Source organism: Macrotis lagotis, chromosome 1 (genome assembly GCF_037893015.1).
Source record: "Macrotis lagotis isolate mMagLag1 chromosome 1, bilby.v1.9.chrom.fasta, whole genome shotgun sequence".
In the NCBI taxonomy this organism is placed as follows: domain Eukaryota; kingdom Metazoa; phylum Chordata; class Mammalia; order Peramelemorphia; family Peramelidae; genus Macrotis; species Macrotis lagotis.
This window is the reverse complement of record NC_133658.1, coordinates 921,113,453-921,137,186: the sequence shown is the minus strand read 5'-3', so window position 1 is coordinate 921,137,186 and position 23,734 is coordinate 921,113,453. Positions and strand designations below refer to the sequence as shown.

The window sequence follows — 23,734 nt, the reverse complement described above, 5'->3', positions numbered from 1 at the left end:
TTAAAAACATTTTTAATTTCATTGTATAGGATGAAACTATCATTCCATAACATATTTATCATAAAAAATATTGAAAATGAAATTGTAAATTTAGTATAACTTGCTATCCTTTTAAATATATAATGAAGTTATTTAAATTTCTATTATCTCAATTTTCCTCTTTTCTTCACAATCAATCCTACATAGAATCAAAGGTGAATGTTTATAAGTAAATTATTTATATTTGCTTCTTTTTCATGAGTTCTTTCTTTGGAAACTGTTAGAGGCTTTTTCATTTATTGGTTTATTCATAGTTTTTGTATTAAATATAATCACAATGATAAAATTGCTTAAGAAAGACATACTTAAAGTGATATCACTGATGCTATAGATGATATCTTGGTTCTGCTATTCTTGCTCTTCATTTTTTTGTGCCTATATTTACATGACTTTCTAAAATCATTGAGCTCAAGATGTCTTTTAGCATAGAAGTATTTCATCACAACTATACGCCACAGCTATTTCAGTCATTTTCCTATTAATGGGAATCCATGCAAATTCCAGTTTTTTCAATATGAAAGAGAACTGCTATACTATAAATAACCCATTCACCTTTTTTTCTTTTTTTCCAGTCGATGAGCATTTATTTAGTGTCAATCTCTCCTGTAGTGGAGTCTACAATCACATAATTATGTACAAACAACTTGTATACAGTGAAAGTAGAAAATAATTAAAAGAGAGAAGGTATTAGAATTAAGAGGATAAAGGTTTCCTACTATAGGTCAGATTTTGGTTGACTATGTACTATTCTTCCTCATATTTTCTTATTACTTTCTAAGAATACCATTCCTGGATTGTTCTGCTCTGATCACATTTGACTGAGAGGACTCCTTTTTTTCTGTATCCCTTATTTATTTGAAAGCTTCTTGTAAGCAATTTACAACTTTTAAATTATAACACTATGAGGATATTAGTCACTTATCTGGCAAAATTATTCTTTTCCTGACTTTAACAGGGAATAATCATCATTCTTTCATTCTGGAACTGTTCCAGGATTAAAGCAGAAGATATTCATTACAACTCAGTCTAATATTTTCCCCAAACAATGTTGGATCTTCCCTCTTCCATAGAGAAAGCAAGCTCTCCCTCACACCACACCAAAGAAGTGAATACTTTGTAAGGAACAGGGGGAAAAGGAACATTCAGTTTGATGGAAAGACAAATTTAATATCTGCCACAAAGAACTTGTATTCTGTTATCTCTGCACCTAGGAGGCAGGAGAAGGACTAAGGTAAATATTGTCCCATTTCCCCAGTCGTATCTCATCTCCTGACCTATTTGTCCTTCAGCATACTTAGCTATAATTCTTTTAGATGCTACAGTCTAATGGGTGGAAACATAAAAAAAAAAAAAAACCCATAAAATATCACTTTCAGGGAGTCTAAAAATTTCTCCCAAAGCCTGAAATCCAGGAATTCTATAATACAGCTTGCTAAAGTGATGTACAAACATTTTAGGAAAATGTCTGAGTGTAAAAGAAGACAGAAAAATCAACCAATGTGTACTAGGGAATAAGAGCACCGACTGACCTGAATGAGGTAGTGAGACATTCACCGCTAGATATTTACTTGTGCAGCGTGTTGCAAAGGAACCACCATTTATATTGGGTAGAGAAGCAGTTGATCTCCAAAGTCTCTCTCAATTCTTCATTTGAGGATTTCAGATTTACTAAAAAGAAACATTCAACTATCAAGGAGGCTGAGGTAGTTACTGCATTAAAACTCCAATCACTTTTTTTTTCTTTAGAAACAGTTGCATACACTAGCTTCATTTAGACACTGCTCATGTAAATGTTGTCTTTCCTCTAAAAATATAAGTAAAATTTCACACAATTGGAAATCAGAAAAAAGAGGCAATATTGGATTTTTGAATTAAAATTTCTGATTTCCAATTATCCTGCTAATTATAGTACTCAGGAACTCAAATCACATTATAGAGATTTAATTTTCTGATATATATATATATATATATATATATATATATATATAGAGAGAGAGAGAGAGAGAGAGAGAGAGAGAGAGAGAGAGAGAGAGGGTAGGGAAGGGGAATAAAAAACTTCTAAGATCTTCCCCAAGTCTAAATCAACTATCAGAGCATTCTGCAGTAAGCAACATTGCATAAGGGAATGAGAATCACAAAGACCTATGTGGAAGTCAGACAGCAGGTGCCTCACCAAGTGTGAGACATCCCCGCCCTACTATTCACTTAACCTCTCTGAGTTTCAGTGTTTTCAGTTATAAAATGTTGATAATAACAATAATAACTACTCCACATTTGCTCTGAAAATCAATTGAGGTAAAGAGGCAAAGAATGAAAAAACACACATTTTTGTAAGGCATTGCAATATACCTGGTACTGCAAGCATTCCAAATGGCAAAACACTATTGAAATATCTTTCATTACTGTTTCTACAGTAATTCTTACTCTGTGGTCCAATTTTTGTGAAAATGCAAGAATGGAATCCAAAAATCCTCAAACCAGCATCCTAAGTCCCAGGATACCCTCACCCTTACATGTCTTCTGTGAGACTCCAACAAAGCGAGCAGATCTCTGTGCCATCTACAAATGCTCAATCGCTTGATATTAACTAAATTAAGAAATACTGAAACATTTTAAATTTATATTTTCAACCTGCTTTTTTTAGTAACTTGCCTGTTCACCGTAATCAGAACAATCTGGTGGAAAAACAGCCTATGAATGGAGAAAGTGAATGTTGGTACTGGATTTTTGTTGCTTTCCACCAATCTATAAATCCCAAGGATATATGGGTTCATTGTTGCTTTCCACTAAATCTCTAAAGTCCAAGGATGCCCGGAATTTGTAGTGCGACTGTTGAAGTAGATGCATATTTGTTCATCTGAATCAATGTTCAAGTCCCTTTTGGGATTTATAACCAACCTTTAGAGATTTCATCTACACAGTTCATAGATTTTACAGACTAAATTGAAGTTTTTTTGCAACCTCATGGAGGATGTAACAGGGAACTTTATACAGAGTAACTAGATGAGGGCAAATAGGTTGGTCAAGGACATTTTGTTCATGGCAAGTAAGGACTCATTAAAGGACCTGGGGATGTGAGGACATCCAAGTGTTCCTTCCGCTTCTTGATAGCATTTATAAAGGGTTTTGCTATTTCCAAACATAATTTCATGTTGTTCTCCCCTACACTTTGGGCTGTTCTTCAGTTTTTTCTGCCAAGTTTGATTCTTAGTGCCTCCAATTTAGCATGTTCATGGCAAGGATACTGGATATCTATGAATAGAACACTATTCCTGGAATTCAGAAAAAACCCTCTTCCTGAATTCAGACCTGGTCTCACAACACTAACTAAATATGTGACCCTGGATAAAGAATTTAAACTTTTTTGATGCAAATTATTTCTACTGTAAAATATATTCGAGTATGAAAATGGCATTTTTGGATACTATATACTATACTATATACTATATACTACATATACTATATATATAGTTTCCAAAAAATGCCATTTTCATACTCGAATTTATTTTACAGTAGAAATAAATTGCATCAAAAAAGTTTAAATTCTTTATCCAGGATCACATATTTAGTTAGTGTTGTGAGACCAGGTCTGAATTCAGGAAGAGGGTTTTTTTCTGAATTCCAGGAATAGTGTTCTATTCATAGATAGCAAAATCTTTTTAAGATCAGTCTTCCACTGCCGTATGCTTGCAGTATAGATTTTCAACTACATTTTAACTAAAGTAGTAAATATTGAAACTGTCATCCCATTCATGAAACAAGCGACAAAGACCAGAATCAATTATCTGATTGGTGGCTGATGGGTCCAAAAAAAAGATTACTTGAATGAATTTCCTTTTTTTTTTTAAATACATTCATTCAAAATAAGTCTAGGGCTATATTTTGACAGGAAGTAAAGATCAGGACCAGATCATAAGTTCAATGGTCTTTATCCTTATTGGTAATGGTGTCATTTTTCTTAATATGTCAACAAAGACATTTTTAACTAAAACATATGATAATCATAGAAATAAAAGTATTTCCCTGTAAACATTTGGTGGATTGATTGAAATCATGGGCTCCTTTCTCTTCCTTGGCTTCTGAAATTAGATATTTTAAGCAAGTGTGTTCGACTAGAGTAGAATATGTTGAAGGGAGTTATATGAAATTAGACCAAGAATATATGTTCAACTAAACTTATGAAGTATTTTGAAGGAAATGGAAATTAAAATTTCATTCTAGTTATTCTATTGACTCAGTGAAGCATCTTAGGCAAAGCAATAAAATGGTTAGACACATGTTTGAGAGCAATGATTACAATGATGATCAGAAAAACAATTGGAGTTTGAGTACATATACTCATTTAATTTCTCATCATCAAATGGAGATGCTCAAAGTTACCAAAAATCAAATTCTTCCAGATCCAACAAAACTAAAATGACTTTATATATTGCATAAGACAATGGATAAAGAGGCTCATCATCAGAGTTGACACAAATGTGATGAATTTTTTAATCCATAGTATTTCAAAATGACCACCTTTAATACAAGAAAGAAATGAAACAAACTATCCAATGATAAAAGCTCATAATGATTTTCATAAATTTTTCTTTCCAAATTAAATCACAAAATATTACCCACAGTTTTTAATATATTTCCTATAACATATTTGAGTTGTTATTCAGAGAAAATATACAGACTTTCAGGGCAGGTCGTCCATTTTAAATTTAAAAAATGATCTAATTGAGGAGTAAAGAGATTAGATGACTTGGTCAAGGGCACACATTTTCTGAGTGCTATCCTGAATATTAAATTGTGTTTTCACTAAATTTCTACTACTAATTTGACCTGGAATTTTTATTCAGGAAGCAGGAGGTGTTAAAGGAGATATACTTACACTGCTAACACTATTAATAGAGTAAAGATTAAGGTCTTTTTTAGTCAACTAGACATGAGTGAGGCAGTAATTAAGGAAAACAGATTTATTAAGTGACATTTATTAAGTATCTACTCTGCTCTAGGCCCTCTACTAAGTTTTGGGAATACAAAATGAAGCAAATAAAATAATTGCTTACCTCAAGGATCTTACAATCCAAGGACAGAGAAAATATCAAGATGATATATATATATATATATATATATATATATATATATAAAATATATAAACAAAGAATATACATTTTTCTGAAAGCATCAACAACAAAAGGGACTAGAATTAGAATTTGTAAAAGAATCCATTAAAAATGACCTTTGTTTTTATTTGAGATTTAAAGGAAATGAAAGAAGCTATTAGATGTAGTTGAGTAGAGAACGAAGTCTAGAGCCAGGGAATAGCCTGGAAATGCCAATAGTCAAGCAATGGAGAGTTTCATTTGTGGGAAAGGAAAAAGATTAATGTCACTGGAGCTAAGAGTATATGGTCTAGATAGAGTAAGATGCTAGAAAATTGTTTAGATAGAGAGGGACTAGGTTGTCAAAATAGGAATGTCAAACAAAGCTAATTACATTTGATCTTGATGACAAAATGAAATCCATTGAATTCATCAGTTAGGGGTGATGATAGGCTCAAGACCTGTATGTTAGGCAAGTCACTCTAGTGATTAAATGAAGGTTGGATTTAAGTGGGGCATGATTTGATATCTCCACCATTTCTGCTTCCTAATAAGAAATACTTGTGTCCTATTAAATTTACAAGGAAACATCCCCATCTCTAAGAGAAGGTTATTCTGCTCATGAGTCTCCTGTTGGCATCTTTTGTGTCATTATTCTTTAATTATAGATAAATGGTTTTAACATAGGGGGTGACCATTGCAAATATTGCTGCAATAAAAGTTCTTCCAGGAAGTGTAAGCAGTTCAGGAGCGTGAATCTACTTCAAACACTGTGCAATAAAATAAAGAAACAACACATAGGTGACGACCAGATGTAGAAAAGGCTTTTTGTTTTGCCTGAACAGATGGGATGGTGAACATAATGGTGAACAAAACAAAATATGAGTAAAGATCTTTGTGAAGGGGAGAATACCCAGTAGTAACCAAATGCAGGATTACCTAATTGATGACAGTATCAGAATAAGAGCTTCAGAATCTCAGGAAGATCATAAAAGATCACTGAATCTGGTTTGTTCAAAAGACAAGACATGTTGCCATTTGACTGAGAATAAGGGGGTTTGCTATGGTCAGTAACTAGAAAACTACAGAACCAAGAACTCATGATAATTGTATAGTGTAGAGGGTGACATAAAGTCAAAAAAGGGTCATAGGCTATTATGATGAGGAAAACATTATCTAAACTGGCCAAAAGTAAGAAGAACATTTGGATAAGACAGGCAGCATAGAGAATAGCCTTCTTTTGTGCCATGATGCTTGTCACCATATTGGGGATGGTTGTGGTTACCATTCAGATATCTACTAGGACAATTACCAACTTGATGAACAGGTTTCTCAACTATTGTGATCAAATACATGCTCAAGAGCAATTCAGAGAAGGACCCCCTGCTGTTCTCAGAAAATAGTTGGTGGATGAATTCAGTGAACTATATTTTATTTCCTGTTACCACTAGAATGCTATTTCTGATGAGAATGAAAAATAAGCACATAACATGAAAACACTTTTGTTCTTGTATATGGAATGGAAAAAAACATTATACTAACAGAAGATGTGAAGATGTCTAATTTGTTTCTCTGATTCTACCACACATTATCTTTCCTATATTGGAAAAGTCACTATTTTCACATTGCAATGCAATTCAAGGCAAAAGATTCTAGTCTCATGTCCTCCAAACTTGATGTTAAGCATTTTTTTTCTTGTTTAAAAGATTTTATTTATTTTGTGTTTTACAAATTTTCCTCAATCTTGTTTCCCTCCCCCCCACATCCCACAGAAGTCAATCTGTTAGTCTAGACATTGGTTCCATGTTATACATTGATCTCAATTGAATGTGATGAGAGAGAAATCATATCCTTAAGGAAGAAAAATAATGTCTGAGATAGTAAAATTACTTAATAATATCACATTTTATTTTCTAATTTGATGGTAATAGTCTTTGGTCCTTTTTCAATGTCCACAATTCTTTCTATGGGTACAGATGGTATTTTCTATTGCTGATAACCTAAAATCAACCCTAGTTGTTGCACTGAAGGGATGAGCAAGTTCATCAAGCTTGATCATCACTCCCATGATTCTCTTAGGATGTACAATGCTTTTCTGGTTCTGTTCATCTCACTTAAAAATTACCTAGCTGTGTGGCATCGGGCAAGCCACTTAAACCCATTGCCTTGCAAAAACTAGAAAAAAAAGACAAGAAAAAGAAAAGAAATAGCTCAGAACGGACAAGCCGTTCACACTTAATAGGATATAGTAATCTATCTTACTTTAGAGAAAAATGAGAAGAAAGGGATGGGATTAAGAGGGAATGATAGAACAGAAGGTAGAAACAGGTCATATAAGAGAGGGGATGATTGTAGGAGAGGGAGCTCAGATACAATACACTATTTGGACTGGGACAGGATGAAAGGAGAGAGAGAGAGAATAGAATAAATGAAAATGGGGAGGAATAGAGTAGAGTGAAATACAGCTTGTAGGGGCAGCTAGGTAGTGTAGTGGATAAAGCAATGGCCTTGGAGTCAGGAGTACCTGGGTTCAAATCCGGTCTCAGATACTTAATAATGACCTAGCTGTGTGGCCTTGGGCAAGCCACTTAACCCCATTTGCATTGCAAAAAAAAACCTTAAAAAAAGAACTACAGCTTTTAATAGCAACTGTTGGAGAAATATTGAAGCAACTTCTCTGGGGGTTTTACGATAAAGAAGGCAACTCATCCCAGAGAATGAGCTATTGGAATATGAACACAGTCTGAAGTACATTTTTTACTCTCATTATTCTTGAGTTTTCTCATCTTCTTTGGGAGTGGGGGGTGGGGATTATGTTTACTGTCATAACGTGATTATTTTAATAATATAAAATTGAAAATCAAAAATCTAAAAAAATTAGAATGTAGCAAATGGAAGCTAAATATTTAATGGGAAATCACAAAACAATAAAAATTTCAAGAATAAAAAAATAAGGGAAGATGTGAATAAAAATTCAGGTTTGGATCTCCAGAATTCTGTGACAGATGTTGAGGGTCAACTTTGTCACCAATGTCTGACCTGATATTATTAAGAAATTGCAGAATTTAAAAGATGGAACATGCATCCATTTGAAGAACTATTTAGGGATGCATAGAGATTTTACATCAGGAGAGAGGATGAGAAACAGAAAAAGGAAGCCAGATTGATGATTCAGACTGTTGAAGAAGAGATTAAGGAGGAGAAATGGAGATGGAGTGCACAGAATGAAATTTTCAGTGTGGTAGAGCAGAACATTTTAAAAAAGAATGTCCTGGGTTGGAGAGGAAGCAAAGATTGTGCATCTCATGATCTTTCACTATGAAACTCAGGGGCTCTTGTTCCTGAGCCCAAATAAATACCACTTGATAAACCTGAGGGTTGGAGACACCTGAGAAAAGTCCTCAGGAATGTGCGTGCTTGTTTTAAGCCCTGTCTTGTGTAAATGTCTGCGTTGAGTATTTCTGGATCTGGGAAGTCAGCTTGTTTTAAATTGGGAGAGCCTGGAGTTGGGTCCAGGAGTTTCAGACTGTGGGGGAGAAGGAAGTAGGTGTGCTGCAACCCCCATGTTGAAATCAGAGCTTCCCTCAGTGAGCCATGGTAGCTGTGCTAGTGTGTAGAGGTAAAGAGAAAGGGGGAGGGTGATTATGAACATGAAAAATCTGTGGTTTTGGGAGAGCTTAGAAGAGGTTCAGAGCGAAAGAACATTTAAGGGAAAGACTCAGTAGTTATAGGAGGGAAGATTGCTTATCCCTATTATTATCTGGTAGAGATCCCATGCTTTCTCCTTTAGTTGGGGGAATTGGGTGTTGGGTCAGACACGCGATAATCTTGATCCCATCTGCTTTTTTGACACTTGAATTTTAGACTGAGTCTACCTGAGCTCCCACCCACCCATGGTGAGAGTAAGAGGACATACAGGAGATTTCAAGATCTTAAGTCCTAATGGGAAAGAGTTTCCTCCACAGGGAGGATATATGATTGTTGAATGAAAAAGATATGGATAATTCAGTGGTTAGGAGACACATTTATTGAAAGAAATGATGTTTAATTAATGCCTGCTCTAGCCATGTGGCTTTTGAACTGGTGTTTTGGGAATCACTCTAAGGGTTTTAAAAGAGGGTTATTAGTATTGTTACATTCTGACAAACTTTGTACAGAATGGGAGTAATTCAATAACCCAGATTGTTAAATTAGTTTGGGATCATAAACTATTTTAACACTATTACAAATATTTAAGTGATATTGGGTTAACTAAGAGAAATATCAGTTTTATTGGGGATATTTACTGATTCATTTTGGGAAACAGCTCTAATTCCTTTTAATGTTAAGCCTAATAATACTAACAATTTCATTTTTATTTTGGATGGAGCTTTTGGAACGGGAGTCCTGGATTTTCTGAATAAGGTACTTTAAATTTTTTATCAAACTAAACTGTTGGGAAGTTTAGGTGTAATTGCATTGGTGTTTTATATGTGTTAAATGTATAACAGTGGATTTTGAGAGGTTCTGGGTAAAGAGATCTGGGACACAAAAGTTTTAAGATAGTGGGATATTCACTTTGCTGTTCTAAGGCTATTGAGATGTTTAAATAAGAATCTTATGATTAATTTATATTAACAATACATGTTCAATTTTAAAGAAGTCAAAAATGTGATCTTCTCTCGTGGCAGCTGCAGACAACTGATAGGGGAGTTCTGAACTAATAGCAATTGTGTGGGCCCCACTGTAAGGGAATGATGAATAAGGTGTATTTATCAGTTGTATGATAGTATTTTGTAAATACAAAAAAATTATATTTGCAATATTTAGCGATCGTTTGTGAATATATTATTTAAATATTGTATTTTTAAAGTCTGGTATTAAAATATGATTGCTTTTAAGGGAAATTAGGGAAATATCAAAACGTAAGTCCCTTTCTGGAATAGATCTGTGGATTTGTAAATAATGTAATAATGGAAGGATTGTTTTGTACAATCTAGCAATTTTTGTATTACTCTAATTGCTGTTCTGTTAGATTGAAGTTAATCATATATGTTGGAAATTTAAATTCACCTAAGATGTTCTAATGCTTTAACGAATTCTGAAAAGTAATTTGCATATTAGGGGGCAGCTGGGGGCACACAGAATAGACCACCAATCCTGGAGTCAGGAGGACCTGTATTCAAATCTGCCCCCAGACACTTAATAATTATCTAGTTGTGTGACATTTTGGAAGTCACTTAACCATAATTGCTCTGCCAAAACAAAAATAACAGTTTGTATGTTGAAGATGGGTAGTATTTAAACAAGTTTATATATAGAAGTTACTAGCTATATATGTGAAATGGGAATATTTTGGATATGTACTTAATGTATATATGCATATATATGTATATGTATATGCATATGCATATGTATATGTATATGTATATGTATTCCAAAACTGGTTGTTTGCTTTGGAGTAAAAACACATATGTAATATGAGAAAGATAAACACAAGATAATTTGAGATTTTTCTGTCCAATCATCTGGGGAAAGGAGGTGTTTATTTGGGTAAAATGCAACAGGCAAGAAGGAGGATTCTCTAGCCAAGGGGAACTAATATGTAATCCTTATTTAGAGGGAGAATAAATTTGATTTTGGGATAAAGGAATGCTTCTAGTAACAGGTAGGAGGTGAGGTTGGTAGGACCAGTCTTAGAATATCTCATTTTAAGTAAAGATCCAGGAAGGACATTCAGAGATTTGGGAAGGATTTTCATTAATTGGCCCTCCATTTAAGTCAATAATTGGAATTTATTGCATTCTATTCATTGGAAGTTCTAATTAGGGAAAACAACTCTTTAAGATCATGGAACTTTTTAATCAATATTCTCTTTTTAAATCAGATACCAGGATGGTTACAAATGGAAATGTTACTGAGTCAGTGTCATATTCTTGGAGCCAAGGAAGCCAATGGGCTAAAGATGAAAGGTGACAGGGATGTGCAGCCAAAGGGGTGTCTTCTCAGTATGGTCTGAAGTTAGATTCCTTTGACTTGATTTTCTCAAAAGGAAATTTGTATAATGACTTACCTGGAAGAATCAATCTTGTCTAAAGCATTTGACTACCCACATGACCTCTGCCTGGATACTTACATTCAAAACTTGTATCTATAAAGGTATTTTCCACTAATGTCATGGATCTTTATACTTAGCTACTAAGCAAACCAGAAAAAGAAGTTTTATGTTAATTGGATCTAATAGCCATAGATAGGTTAGGTGTGAGACACTGACACCTGCAATCAGCTTAAAGTTAAGATAGGAGTTAAGTTTCCTTAATTTGTTAGGGGGGGATATTTAGGGAAGAAGAAGAAGAAGAAGAAGAAGAAGAAGAAGAAGAAGAAGAAGAAGAAGAAGAATGGGAAATCATGAGAATATTTCCAGTTTTAAGGTCTAGTTTAAGGTAAAAGAAAATATGGGAATGTTTTGGAAAAATAACCATTTTGGTTAAAGATGTTTGAGTCATTATTGTAATTACAGCAAAGGCTAAGATTATTTTATTTTTAAGCCATATGCAGGGTCCTCTTTGAACTAAGATGATTGTTGAATGTAAATGTCACAAACATAAGTAAATGTGATAATTCTCTTTTGAGATTTTGTTCATGTAGCAAAATACTATTGGAAGTTTATTTTGTTAAAGTGCAGTATGTGCATCAATATGGCAAAAAGACAAATTATATATTGTAATAAGCACTAAAAAGGAAGATTCCCTTCTCCCTCTTTCCTGGCCCTGCAGAGGGTGGGAGTGGCAGATAAAGAGAGAGAGCATTTCAAAGAGAGAGAAAATGTTCCACCCAAGGACAGCTTCTAGGAGCTCAGGTATTTGGCCTGGGTGGAACATTTTTTAATTCCTTCCAAAGAGCAAGGACCCAACCAGGAGAGGCAGGGGTGTGGAGCAGAATTTTTGGTACTATGTTTTCTGATGTTTTAACTCTTCTAAACTTCTAGATAGGTAAACATGCGAATTGGACATGTGCCAAATTTCCTTCCTTAACAACTCTCTCTCCACAATGGGGCATAAACCAAACACAGCACTGCCATCACAGGTCAGCCTGAACATAACACAGGGCAGGACCACACAAGGGCTAATGAGAAATACCACATGAGCTCATCTGTTGCTCATGGCTGCTGCCACATCTTAGCTGACTTCCCATAAAACTCAAACATTTTTCCCTTTACTGGATCTAGAAAAGGGAAACACAAGAGGATGACTTGCGGTCCAAAAATTTACATACTTTTCTAAAAATCTAGGATTCAATAGAAAGTGCTGTCCTTCTCACCAACGGAGTTCCATCCAATGTTCCAGGTCTTCCCAGAGATTTCCTCCTACTTCGCTGGCCATTATATGTAGATATTGGCTTATTTGAGTTTGATTATAATTTGGTTGAAATGAAGAGAAGTGTCTTTTAAGAGCATTGGAACAAGATGGCATTGGAAAGAGGAAGCTAAATCTGGTCAATTGTTTATTTTCCAACAGTGAAAATGTACCTGACTGGAATCCCCAAAGACCACTTGACTTAGTGGCAGAAAGCCTCTACTGATATGTTGTGTCTTCAACATCTTGCCTTGGTCATGTCAGGTAGGGCCTTTCATCTTTCTAATCATGAAAGGGTTGCCATCTTAAATCATAAAGTAGGCACAGTGAAATAAAGAATTGAAAACAAGTAAAAATAGTAATATCAGTACCTATTCCTAAGATAATGGCAGGTGGCACAGTGGATAGCATGCTTCTTCTGAAGTGAGAAAAATTACTCCTGTTCAAATCAGCCCTCAAACACTTTCCAGTGGTATGACCATGGACAGGTCATTTGACCCTGGTTGCCTCTAATCCAAATCTCCAAAATGTGTTGGACAAGGAAATGACAAATAAAAGTAATATATTTATCTAGAAAACCTTAAATGGGGTCACAAGGAATTTGAAATGACTGAGCAACAGCAATAATAATTATTTTCAATAGTTAATTAATACAGATAGATATTATTCAAGACCTCAAATAAGGCTAGGAAAATTTGGATAAAGCTAAAAACAAGTGAGGAATAGCAGAATAGTGCTTTCTCTGTGATAGACATGATGTTAAGTGCTTTAAATATGACATATTTCTACATTTTCTTATTTTGACATCTAATTTAAAATAATTTATTTTAATTATCTGATTTTAACTTATTGCATTCAAGATTTTATTTCTCTTAACTGTTATTTATTTATTCATTTTTGCAATTGCTAAAAACTTTAAAGTTCCTTTTGATATTTCCATTTCCCCTCTTTTGAAAACTCCAAATCACTGAGATCGTGACATTTTCAAAACCTACACTTTCTGTCTCTGAGCAGTTGCTTTCATCTGTCTGGAAATACTCACAAAACTAACAATTTCAGTTTATATGACATTGAATCTATGCATCCATGCATGTCTTCAAAGATTGCATAGATTCATAATTCAGTGCAGTAAACCAATCTTTCATGAAAAGATTAGCAATCATAATAACCAGAAATGGCAACAATAACTACATTCTACATAGAGAATTTCCACTCTCGATTTTAGTCAACTTGCATCTATGATGGTCATGGTGAAGAATTTGTGAAGGGACAAAATATACAAGAACCAGAAGGAATCTGTGGGAACATTTGAAAGCACCACCATCCAAAGTTTGTTCCTCATCTTTGTGGGACTTCTCTTGATCCACAAAAATAATGGAGTAAAATGGCATTTCCTTCTTTAACTCATTTTACAGATGAGTTAACTTTTGGAAAATGGATTATTTGACTTATCCAGGTTCACATAAAAATTGTCTGAGCCCAAATTTGAATTCTGGTTTCCCAGAATCCAGGTGGGACACTCCATCCATTGTGACACATACATACCCTTTAACCTATCAACATTCATGAAATATTGTTTCATTAAGACAATTATGTTGATCAGTTTTAAGGGCTTTATTTTTTTTTCTTTAGTTTTAACAATCTTTGTTTTATGAGATAAAGGAATTTTCGGGGAGACCAGTGACTTATGGTCAGGGCCTCTAGGCAAAGTGAAAAGAAATGTTATTAATACAATCTCTTCTTTTGTGAAAGTCAACCAGGGCAGTGAAAAGGAACAAGCAAAGAGGTCCTTACGAGTTTTATCTTGGACTACCAAAATGAAAATGAATAAGTTAAAAGTTCTCAATTCTTCAAAATGCAGCATAATGAAGAAATTGCTGATATGCATTGGTGGAAGGACTTTCCATATCTATGTAAATACACGTCAAAATTCAAGAAAAATGAACATTATTAGTTTTGTTACATTAATTCTAATATCAAATGGTATTAAGTCAGTTTCTATTTGCTATTTCCTTTCTAGGTGTACTTTGAAAAGATACAACCTGAATGAGCCTGTTATCCTATCTTTAAAATAGGGCAACATAAATGTAAACTGAGATGTTCCCTGTGGCTTCTTTTTTCCTTCAATACTCATATTCTTCTGATATTAGCCTCAAGTTTTACATCTGAATGAGATCATGATACATGTAATTGCAAAACACCTAATTAATTGGTCACTCTGACTATGGCTGCTGGGTGGTACTATAGTGCTTAGAACCCTGTCCTGGAGTTAGGAAGATTCATGAACTGAATTTGAATCTAGTCTCAGGCACTAGTTGTGTGATCCTAGGCAAGTCTCAGTTTCTACATCTAGAAAATGATCTGAAGTAGGAAATGGCAATCCACTCCAGCATCCTTGTCAAGAAAACACTCATTGGGGCCCCAAAGAGTCAGACAAGACTGAAATGCTTAAACAAGAATAGCTCAGGGGCTGCTTTTCAAAGAATAGCCAAATGGACATGCAGATTGAGAACCCCAAAGAAGCAAAAGATGAGCCTAATCCAGTCTTGCTGCTTCATGGAAACATCATTTGGCTTCACCCAACCAATTAAGATTATTCCACTGAGGATGAGGAGAAGTGACCACTTAATGTTCACAAGATGGATGATAGTACTATAAGGTGCAGTGAATGCAAGGCTGTTTATTGAAGGAAGGAACAGCAGCTGGGTGTGGGCAGACTTCAGTCCTAGGTAGTGGGAGAGCAAGTCTTTTTATAGATTATTGGATATAGGAGGCAGGGTGGTATGGTTTCTAACTGACTGGGAGTTTGATGTCTCCACGGAGTTTGTGTTTTGTCTGAGAATCAAGATGGTTAAGAGTTTCTAGGAAGGTTCACCTTTGGGTCCTCAGGAAAGGTTAATCAATGGGACTTCACCGGGCATGAATGAAATTCAGAACAGGATCCAATATTAAAAGGTCTTTGGTTGCATACATTTCTAAGCAAATTAACCCAGTCACTCAATGCTAGTAAACCTGTTTGTGTGCCATGATTACTAATGTTCTTTTGGACAAATGAGCCCAGAAATCAGAATACTCTCAGCCCAGGACTCTCTTTTTCTCCCATTACTTAGCTGATCTTCGCATGACTAACCTTAATTCTATCTTCACCCTCCCAGCTACACTTATTCATCTGGCCCTCCTAAACAGTTCTCATGCCACTATGGCTTAAAGTAGAACTCTTAATCTGCCACTCTTCTCCCAGAACCCTCCACTTCATATTCCCATCCTGAAGTCCTCTTTGATTTTGTCATTCCCTTCCCTCATATTTCCAATATCACTTTCCCTGATCATGATTGATTTATAGAATGGAGTTACTCAGTCGTCAATGTCAAGGAAATAGCATGATATTCCACTGTAGTTTCTATCAGACTGGCAGTTGTTTGAGGTCTCCATGGAGTTTGTGTTTTCTTGAGAATCAAGATGGTTAAGAGTTTCTATGAAGGTTTGCCTTTGGGTCCTCAGGAAAAAATAATCATTGGGACTTCACCAGGCATGAATGAAATTCAGAACAGGATCCAACATTAAAAGGTGCTTGGTTACCTATGTTTCTAAGAAAATTTACCCAATCACCCAGTGCTAGTAAACCTGTTTGTGTGCCCTGGTTACTAATGTTCTTTTGGCCAAAGGAGCTGAGAAATCAACCTACTCTCAGCCCAGGACTGTCATTTTCTCCCATTACTTAGTTGATCTTAGCATGACCAACCTGAACTCTGTCTTCACCCTCCCACCTACACTCACCCACCTGGCCCTCCTAAACAGATCTCATGTCACTATGGCTTGAACTAGAACTCTTATCTGCCCTTCTTCTCCCACATCCCTCCATTTCATATTCCCATCCTGAAGTCCTCTTTGATTTTTTCATTCCCTTCCCTCATATTTAAAATATCCCTTTCCCTGATCATGATTGATTTATACATCAGAGTTACTCCAGGGTCAATGTCAAAGAAATAACATGATATTCCATTGTATCCTCCACCTTTCTTACGCCCTGTCCCTCCATAGACTTCCTCCTAGTGAATGGAATTTCTTGCCTTAATTCAAGCCCTCACTCTAGCAAAAGTGAAATGAATTACCATCTTCACAGATTCTCAGGATTTTTTTTATATTTTATATCTTTAGGGTTTCCTTACTTTTTATATTTTCTATATATTTTTTTATTTTTTATATTTTAAGGGTTTCCTTACTTCTGAATCTCTTATAAGAAATGCTCAACTAATTCTTAAACTTCTCTGTACTATAAACCTGTTCCTTTGTTTGGCAGGGATTCACTGTAAGGGATATTAGGGCATGTCCATCTCTGTGGCAAATGGAAATGAAAATGCCCAACAGGTAGGTGAATGGGATGTATGGCAGGACTATACATATCTTCAATTTGTTATCTTGCTCTCCTTGAATCCACACTATACACCGGATGAAAAAGAAACATAACTCTCTATAACAGCCTTTTGACAGGAGCCCTGGATAACACAGAATGACCTGTTTCCCCTTCCCCAAAGCCCAGCATATACATTTCTTTCTCACTTTCATGATTCCCTCTTTGGGAACTATATTGCACAAGAGGCGTCTCTTGAGGGAACATGATTACCCAACATAACCAAAACAACCTAGTGGCCACTAAAATTCCAATTATTCTGCCTGAACCTGTAATAGAATGATCCCCTTTATAATCTATGAAGTGCTAGCCCTCACGGGTTTTCCCTCAATTTGGCACAGGGAAAGGAGGTCTAAGCTTGAGAAGAGATGAGATCTTCTTTTTCTGTGGGAATGCTTTGTACTTATGTCTTCAGACCTGAACCTAGCATTTGTATCCTTGTGTATCTCTCACCTCCACAGAGATAGTCCCTAAGAAACTAGTCCCATCCTGTCACCCTCAAAGCACATGAAAGGTAGAAATGAGCCCCTGTTCTCATTTTTTATTAGTGGATTAGGGAATCTTTCTGTAGTGGGGGTGGGAAGCATCACAACTTTTCTGTGTAACTTTCACTTTCACAAGACTTATGGAAAAATCTTGATTACATGGCCAAAAGCCTCCTATAAAAAAACTGAATTCTCTAGTTGCTCTAACATTACAAAACAGACTGTGCATGTACCTACTAACCACCAGGAAGGGAGTCTTCTTTCTGTTCCAGGATGAAAAATGCAGTTTATTTTTTAATCAATCTGAATTGGTTAAGGATGTTGCTAAAAATTGGCTAAAAGAGCCTCTCCTATTAGGGCCAAATCAGCTGACACCTGGTCTAGTTGGCAGTCTTCCCTCATACTCCCATAGCTACTTACCATTTTAACCCCACTAATCATGGTGTTTTGGGTCTTCCAGGTCTTCCTTTGTTTCAAATGCTTTCATCCTCCATTAAAAATACAGTGAATATTGCAACATCTCAGATGTTCAAATCCTTGATGCTTATTCAACCCAAGGAATACAGCAGTTTCACCCTTACCCCTTTGCTATAGCTCATCGTCCCAACTGAGCTAGAAGCAGCTCAAGAAGAATGTACCTAATGGCCCAATCCCACATAGGAAAATTAAAGTAAAAATACTGGAATGCTGGATTCAGGTCTGAGAAATATTCTTGGCCAGTAGAACCCTATTGATTATGATTTGCTAAGAACAAAAATCACACCTTGGTGACACCCTGACAAGACTCCACGGAAACCCAAAATGGCTTCTAATCCCTTTAGAAACCATACTGATCTGTCTCTTTAAAACCATAATTTCTAAAAAGACTTGTTCTCTCCACTATCCTGGTTCAGAGTCTGCTCAGACCCAACCTACAGTTCCTTCCTTCCATAAAAAGCTTTGTATTCACCTCCATTTATAGTGTTATCTTCCTTTTGACAGTCAGATCATCTTTTGACCTTTCAATCACTGGATAAAATATTCACTGTGAGTAATTTCCTGAATTCTACAAGCCACTGAAGGAATCCTTCTATATGACCAATTTACCCCCTATGTGTCACCACCCTTTTCCCCTCCTAAAACATAAGCAGGGGGCACACTGAGATCCTACAATTTCCTCAACAACTTCCAGGGCTCAGATCCCCATGTGACATATGCCTTGTTCCTCTTCCCTGTTCCCCACTGTCTCATGAAGATCAGAGTCAATGTAAGGAATTAGACAAATTATCCTTCATACTTCCTTACTTAGGGGATACCATAGCCCTTCCCCATCCAGTAGAAATTACTAGCAGTTATGCTGAGCTCAAGGATCATCTTTCTTTCTTTCTCAGTCTAGAATTGGAAAGAACATCAAAATTATGGAGTTTTCTTAAGCCTTAAATAAGAGTTTGAAAGTCTGATGAGATGAATCTGATGCCTTCAAAACAAATTGAATAGGACAATGAGAAATCATGAGTTTTCCAGGATGATTCATAGGGTATTAGACTGATTGAATGGGAAATGATTTTGCTCGTGACAGTTATAGGGATGTTAGGAAGTAGGCAAGCTGTAGAGGAAAGGCAATATGTTTACTTTTCCACATTTTGAATTTAAGATGTCTCTTATCTATTTAGTTTGAGTTTTCTGAAAATTACAATTCAAGATTAAATTTCAGCAGTGAAGTTGAGCAGTAGAAGTACATTTGAGAATCGTTATCTAAGATAATTAATTAAATCAACTGGAGCCAGTGGGATCATTTTGGAAGTAGTATAAAGGTTTAAGAGAAGACCCAGGATAGAACTCCATGGTACACCTTTGATTATAGGACATTATCTCCAGTAGCAGCCAACAAATGGGATTGGACAAAGAATGGCAAGATGAGTAGTAAGAGAAAAAGGAGAAAGGAGTATCTTGAAAACTTATAAAGAACAGATCTGCAAGGAAACAATATTATCAAAAGCTTAAGAGAGTTCAAGGAGAATGAGAATTGAAAAAAATTCTTTGGTGTTGATAACAAAGATACCATTATAATATTGAATTCTGCATTAAAAAATTAAGAAGAAAGTAGGAGGAGAGAAATATGCCCTAGTATTGTAGCTATTGTAACCTTTTCAAGGAATTTAGTCAGAAAAGGCACACATTAGATTTATAATTGTCAATGAGAATGAAAGGTTGATGTAAGGGTTTCAGATAGCTTTATGTTGTTGCAATTTTCCAGATGTAGAGAGTAGGAGATGAGGAGGTAGACTTGAAGAGAAAGAAAATAAATGAAAGATTCAAAATATTAAATAGATAAGAATTTTCTGGAGGAAACAGAAAAGAATGGATACTTTGAGCAGGTAAAGGCCATAGTCTTATAAAGTTTAAAACTTCATCTTGTGAGATGGAGTGGAGGAGGAGATATTTGGAAAAGGCTTATTACTGAAGAAGAGAAATGAAAAGGAGACTTGCCTTATTTTTTCTGAAAAAATATGAGAAAAATCTTTCAGTTGCCATGGTGTGGGGGGAGAGATTCATGTGAGGCTTAAAAAAATGTTGACAAAGTAGCAGTGAGGATCAAGTTGCAATCCTTAATCAACAATGTGCAGTTGCCCTGTTAACATGATTATAGGATTTCCTTTCTTTTTGCTCAATAGAATATAGTAGGGACATTTGCAAAAGATGGGAATCATTCAGGACTGAATACAAACAGTCAAATGATCAGTGACAGAAGGACTCAAGAAAAGAGATTGTGGAAAAAGTATGTTGATATTCTCTAAGAGTAAATATAGCAAAGTAGAGAGTTTAGGTTCCCAAGGATTGCATCTTCTTTAGACAGAAAACAGAGAGGGAGACACTTGGTAATATAGAAAAAAAAATAAAGAACAGAAATTGGATGAGTTGAAGAATAAATTGATTATATCAGTCTTCACACACATTTTACATGTATCTACATGTGTGTGTAAACATGCTTTAATTTCAAAGTGTTTTAGATTATTAGATTATGAAACCTTTATTATATACACAAAACACTCCTAGCTTAACACTTCATATACATAAATTATATACTGATATCTATAACAGGAGAGGGATGAACTCACATATGTACCAATAAGCCAGGATCAAAGAAAGTTGATTTAATGTTTAAAGAGCCTCCTATTCAAAGTATATTAATATCAATATATCTGTTATGATCATAGAGCTCTGAAATGTAGAAGATAATAACACACATGCAATCATGGAAAGCTAGTTCAATATCATTTTTCCTTGTCTTGTTGATTAAATTGCTTGTAGTGGAGATGACACAAAAACATGAAAAGTTTCAAGTTATTTTGGTACCTCTAGTTCAAGCAAGTGTGCAAGTGTCCATGTTATGGCCCTAGTTAGGATGTATACCTTGTGCCAACTCCTTCTGCCTAAACAAAGAAGTAGCCTATCTATATATGACTATTCCATGACCCCTTAGGCATTGGGAATGGCTCCTCCTAATATATAACTTTTGGCACTCAAGTTCAAGGTCTATGAACCAATGACATACTATAATCACCATGCTTTTCTGTATATTTGGGCAGATTCTATTAAAATATGGTCCCAGCAGAAGGCGGTATCTCAGATTGTGAAAAATAAAAGAAGTCTACTTCATTAGGATGGATGATGGACCCTTTAATAAAGTGACATTGGCTCAAATTTCTGGCTCAGTCTATTTTATGGTAAGCAGGACAATTTTAATCCCACACATATATCTTAGTTACTTGTATTCAGTACTTCAAAAGGGAAAAGTCAAGATCATCTGAAAACACACCATCTCTAGTGACATTGGTTTTTTGGCAGTGGAGAAGAGAAATTGTTTCATGCATTTGTGTGTGTGTGTGTGTGGGTGGGTGTGTATGTTGTAAATTGTTGTGAATAGTATGGAGAAGTTGGATTCCATATAGGCAAACAGTGAGGAATTCAATGACAATATCAATATCTGATACCAAAAACAATAGAGATTTCAGAACCTTGATAAAGCAATGATGATTTGATAAAGTAGTGAATCACAATTTTCAATGATCTGTTATTATTATTACTTTAATATTTGAATGATAGCATGGGCATTCAAGATTGTTGTCTAATGTAGGAACTGAAACATCAATCAATAGCATCACCCTTGCTATAAATTAAATAAAACTCATAAAAAATTCAAAAAAATAAAAAAAGATCATAATAGAATTCACACGGTGAAACACATATTAGAATTGTACAGTTTATTTCATTGTATATTTAATGGCAGTCAGAAGCATCATAATACTTGAATGCTACTTATGATATTTGCTATACATTTCTAATAGGCCACCAAAAGACATTAAATCTAATAATAAATACATATTAATTTCTTTGCATAACTGCCTTTCCTAAAACCTTCTTCAGAGCACATAATACATCTTTATTTCTGAGGCTGTAGATGATAGGGTTGAGCATGGGAGTGAGAATGGTATATGAAATTGCTAAGACCTTGTCCTGACCTGGTGTATGATATGACCTTGGTCTCATGTATGTAAAAGTAAATGGACCATAGTACATGAATACTACAACCAGGTGGGAGGAACAAGTGGAAAAGGCTTTTTTCTGGGCTTCCATAGATTTGATATGAAGCACAGTACGGAAAATCTGTCCATAGGATGCAAGGATGACAGAAAATGGAATTAGAAGGAAAATTACACCACTTACATTAATTCCTCTTTCATACCGTGATGTGTCAACACAGGAGAGTTTCACCATGGCTGGAAGCTCACAAAAAAAGTGGTCAACAGTCCTTGATCCACAAAATGGGAGCAGCATTAAATAAGTCGTATGAATTGTGGAGTTGAGGATTCCCCAAAGCCAGCATCCAGAAGCCATTAGGACACTAATTCGATGGTTCATAAAAATAGGGTAATGCAGTGGGTGACAGATAGCCACATAGCGATCATAAGACATGGCTGCAAGAAGAAGGCATTCAGCACCCAAAAAGAGGAGAGAAAGAAATATTTGAAACCCACAACCTACAAAGGTGATGGAATTCCTGCCAGTTATGAAGTTACTGGCCATCAAGGGAACAGTGTTGGAGATGTGAAAGATATCTGTAAAAGAGAGATGACTGAGAAGGAAATACATTGGAGTGTGGAGCCGGACATCAAGGTAGATAAGAATAATCAAGACCGCGTTTCCCATAATTGCCAACATAAAAATCATGAGAATAAGTATTAAGAAGAGCAATCCATAGTGGTTTGGATTCAATAATCCTAATAAGATGAAGCCTCTATCAAAAGTCTGATTCTTTTCATTCCACATTATGATTATTTTGCTTTTCCACCTAAAGTCCAAAAGACAAGTTTTAGAAAAGAAAGAATATTGGGTTAATGCAAAGACCAGGACTGAATCTTTGGTTAAAAAAGGATGATGTCATATAAACAATTTCAATAGAAATAAATCAATTAAATGAATTACTTTAATTAGCCGAGTCCTTGGGATGAAGTTCTGAAAAAAGTCAGACTTGTTCATTTGATTAGTTCTGTATTCATGTTCCTTTCCTTATTGATTTCTTGCCATGACAGGCAATCAAGCAACCGAACCAACCTCTTAATAACTGGCCTTTCCTTCAATTTGAATAGCACAAAACATTTTCCACTTCAAGGAGGAGATCAGAAACTATACAATTTTGGGAGAGAACTGTTTGTAAAGTTTGAAAGTACATCAGAATCAAAAGCAAAAATTTCACTAAGCCATTAAGGATTGGTTTGTTCAACATCATCATCAATTTCATTTACATAATTATTATTTTAAAAAATATATTTTAATTTCATTTTATGGGTTGAAACTTTCATTTCCATAACATAATTATGATAAAAACATGTTGAATATGAAATTGCAAATTGAGTATAACTTGCTATCCCTTTAAAATATATAATAAAGTTATTTAAATTTCTTTTATCCCCTTTTCATTACTTTCTTCCCCATCTGTCCTACATAAACATAAATGTGAATGTTTATATGTAAATTATTTATATTTTCTTCTTTTTATGATTTCCTTCTTTAGAAACAGTCATTTTTCATTTATTGTGTATTCTTAGTTTTGTAGTAATAGTAATCATAATGATTAAGTTACTCAAGAAAGACATTCTTAAAATGATATTACTGAAGCTGTAAATAATGTTATCTTGGTTCTGCTCTTTTTGCTCTTCACCTTCTTGTGCCTGTCTACATGAATTTCTAACATCATTGTGCTCAAGATATCTTTTAGAAATATTTCATCACAATTATATATCGCAATTATTTCAGTCATTTCCCCATTGTTGGAAATCCCTGTGGTTCCAGTTCGTTCCAGATAAAAGAGAACTAACTATAAAGAATAATTCA

General features: G+C 35.0%; 1 protein-coding gene across 1 annotated transcript; it reads right to left on the bottom strand.

Annotated features, from left to right (window-relative positions):
• Window positions 1-21,724: 21,724 nt before the first annotated feature.
• On the bottom strand, window positions 21,725-22,669 carry LOC141492699 (olfactory receptor 2AJ1-like). Its single transcript, XM_074193303.1, has one exon. The coding sequence runs from the start codon at window positions 22,667-22,669 to the stop codon at window positions 21,725-21,727; it is 945 nt and encodes a 314-aa protein (XP_074049404.1).
• Window positions 22,670-23,734: the final 1,065 nt, after the last annotated feature.

What these genes read in the sequence shown, in the direction of transcription:
- LOC141492699 (XM_074193303.1), bottom strand. Translation starts at nt 22,669, where the DNA reads ATGTGGAATGAAAAGAATCAGACTTTTGATAGAGGCTTCATCTTATTA.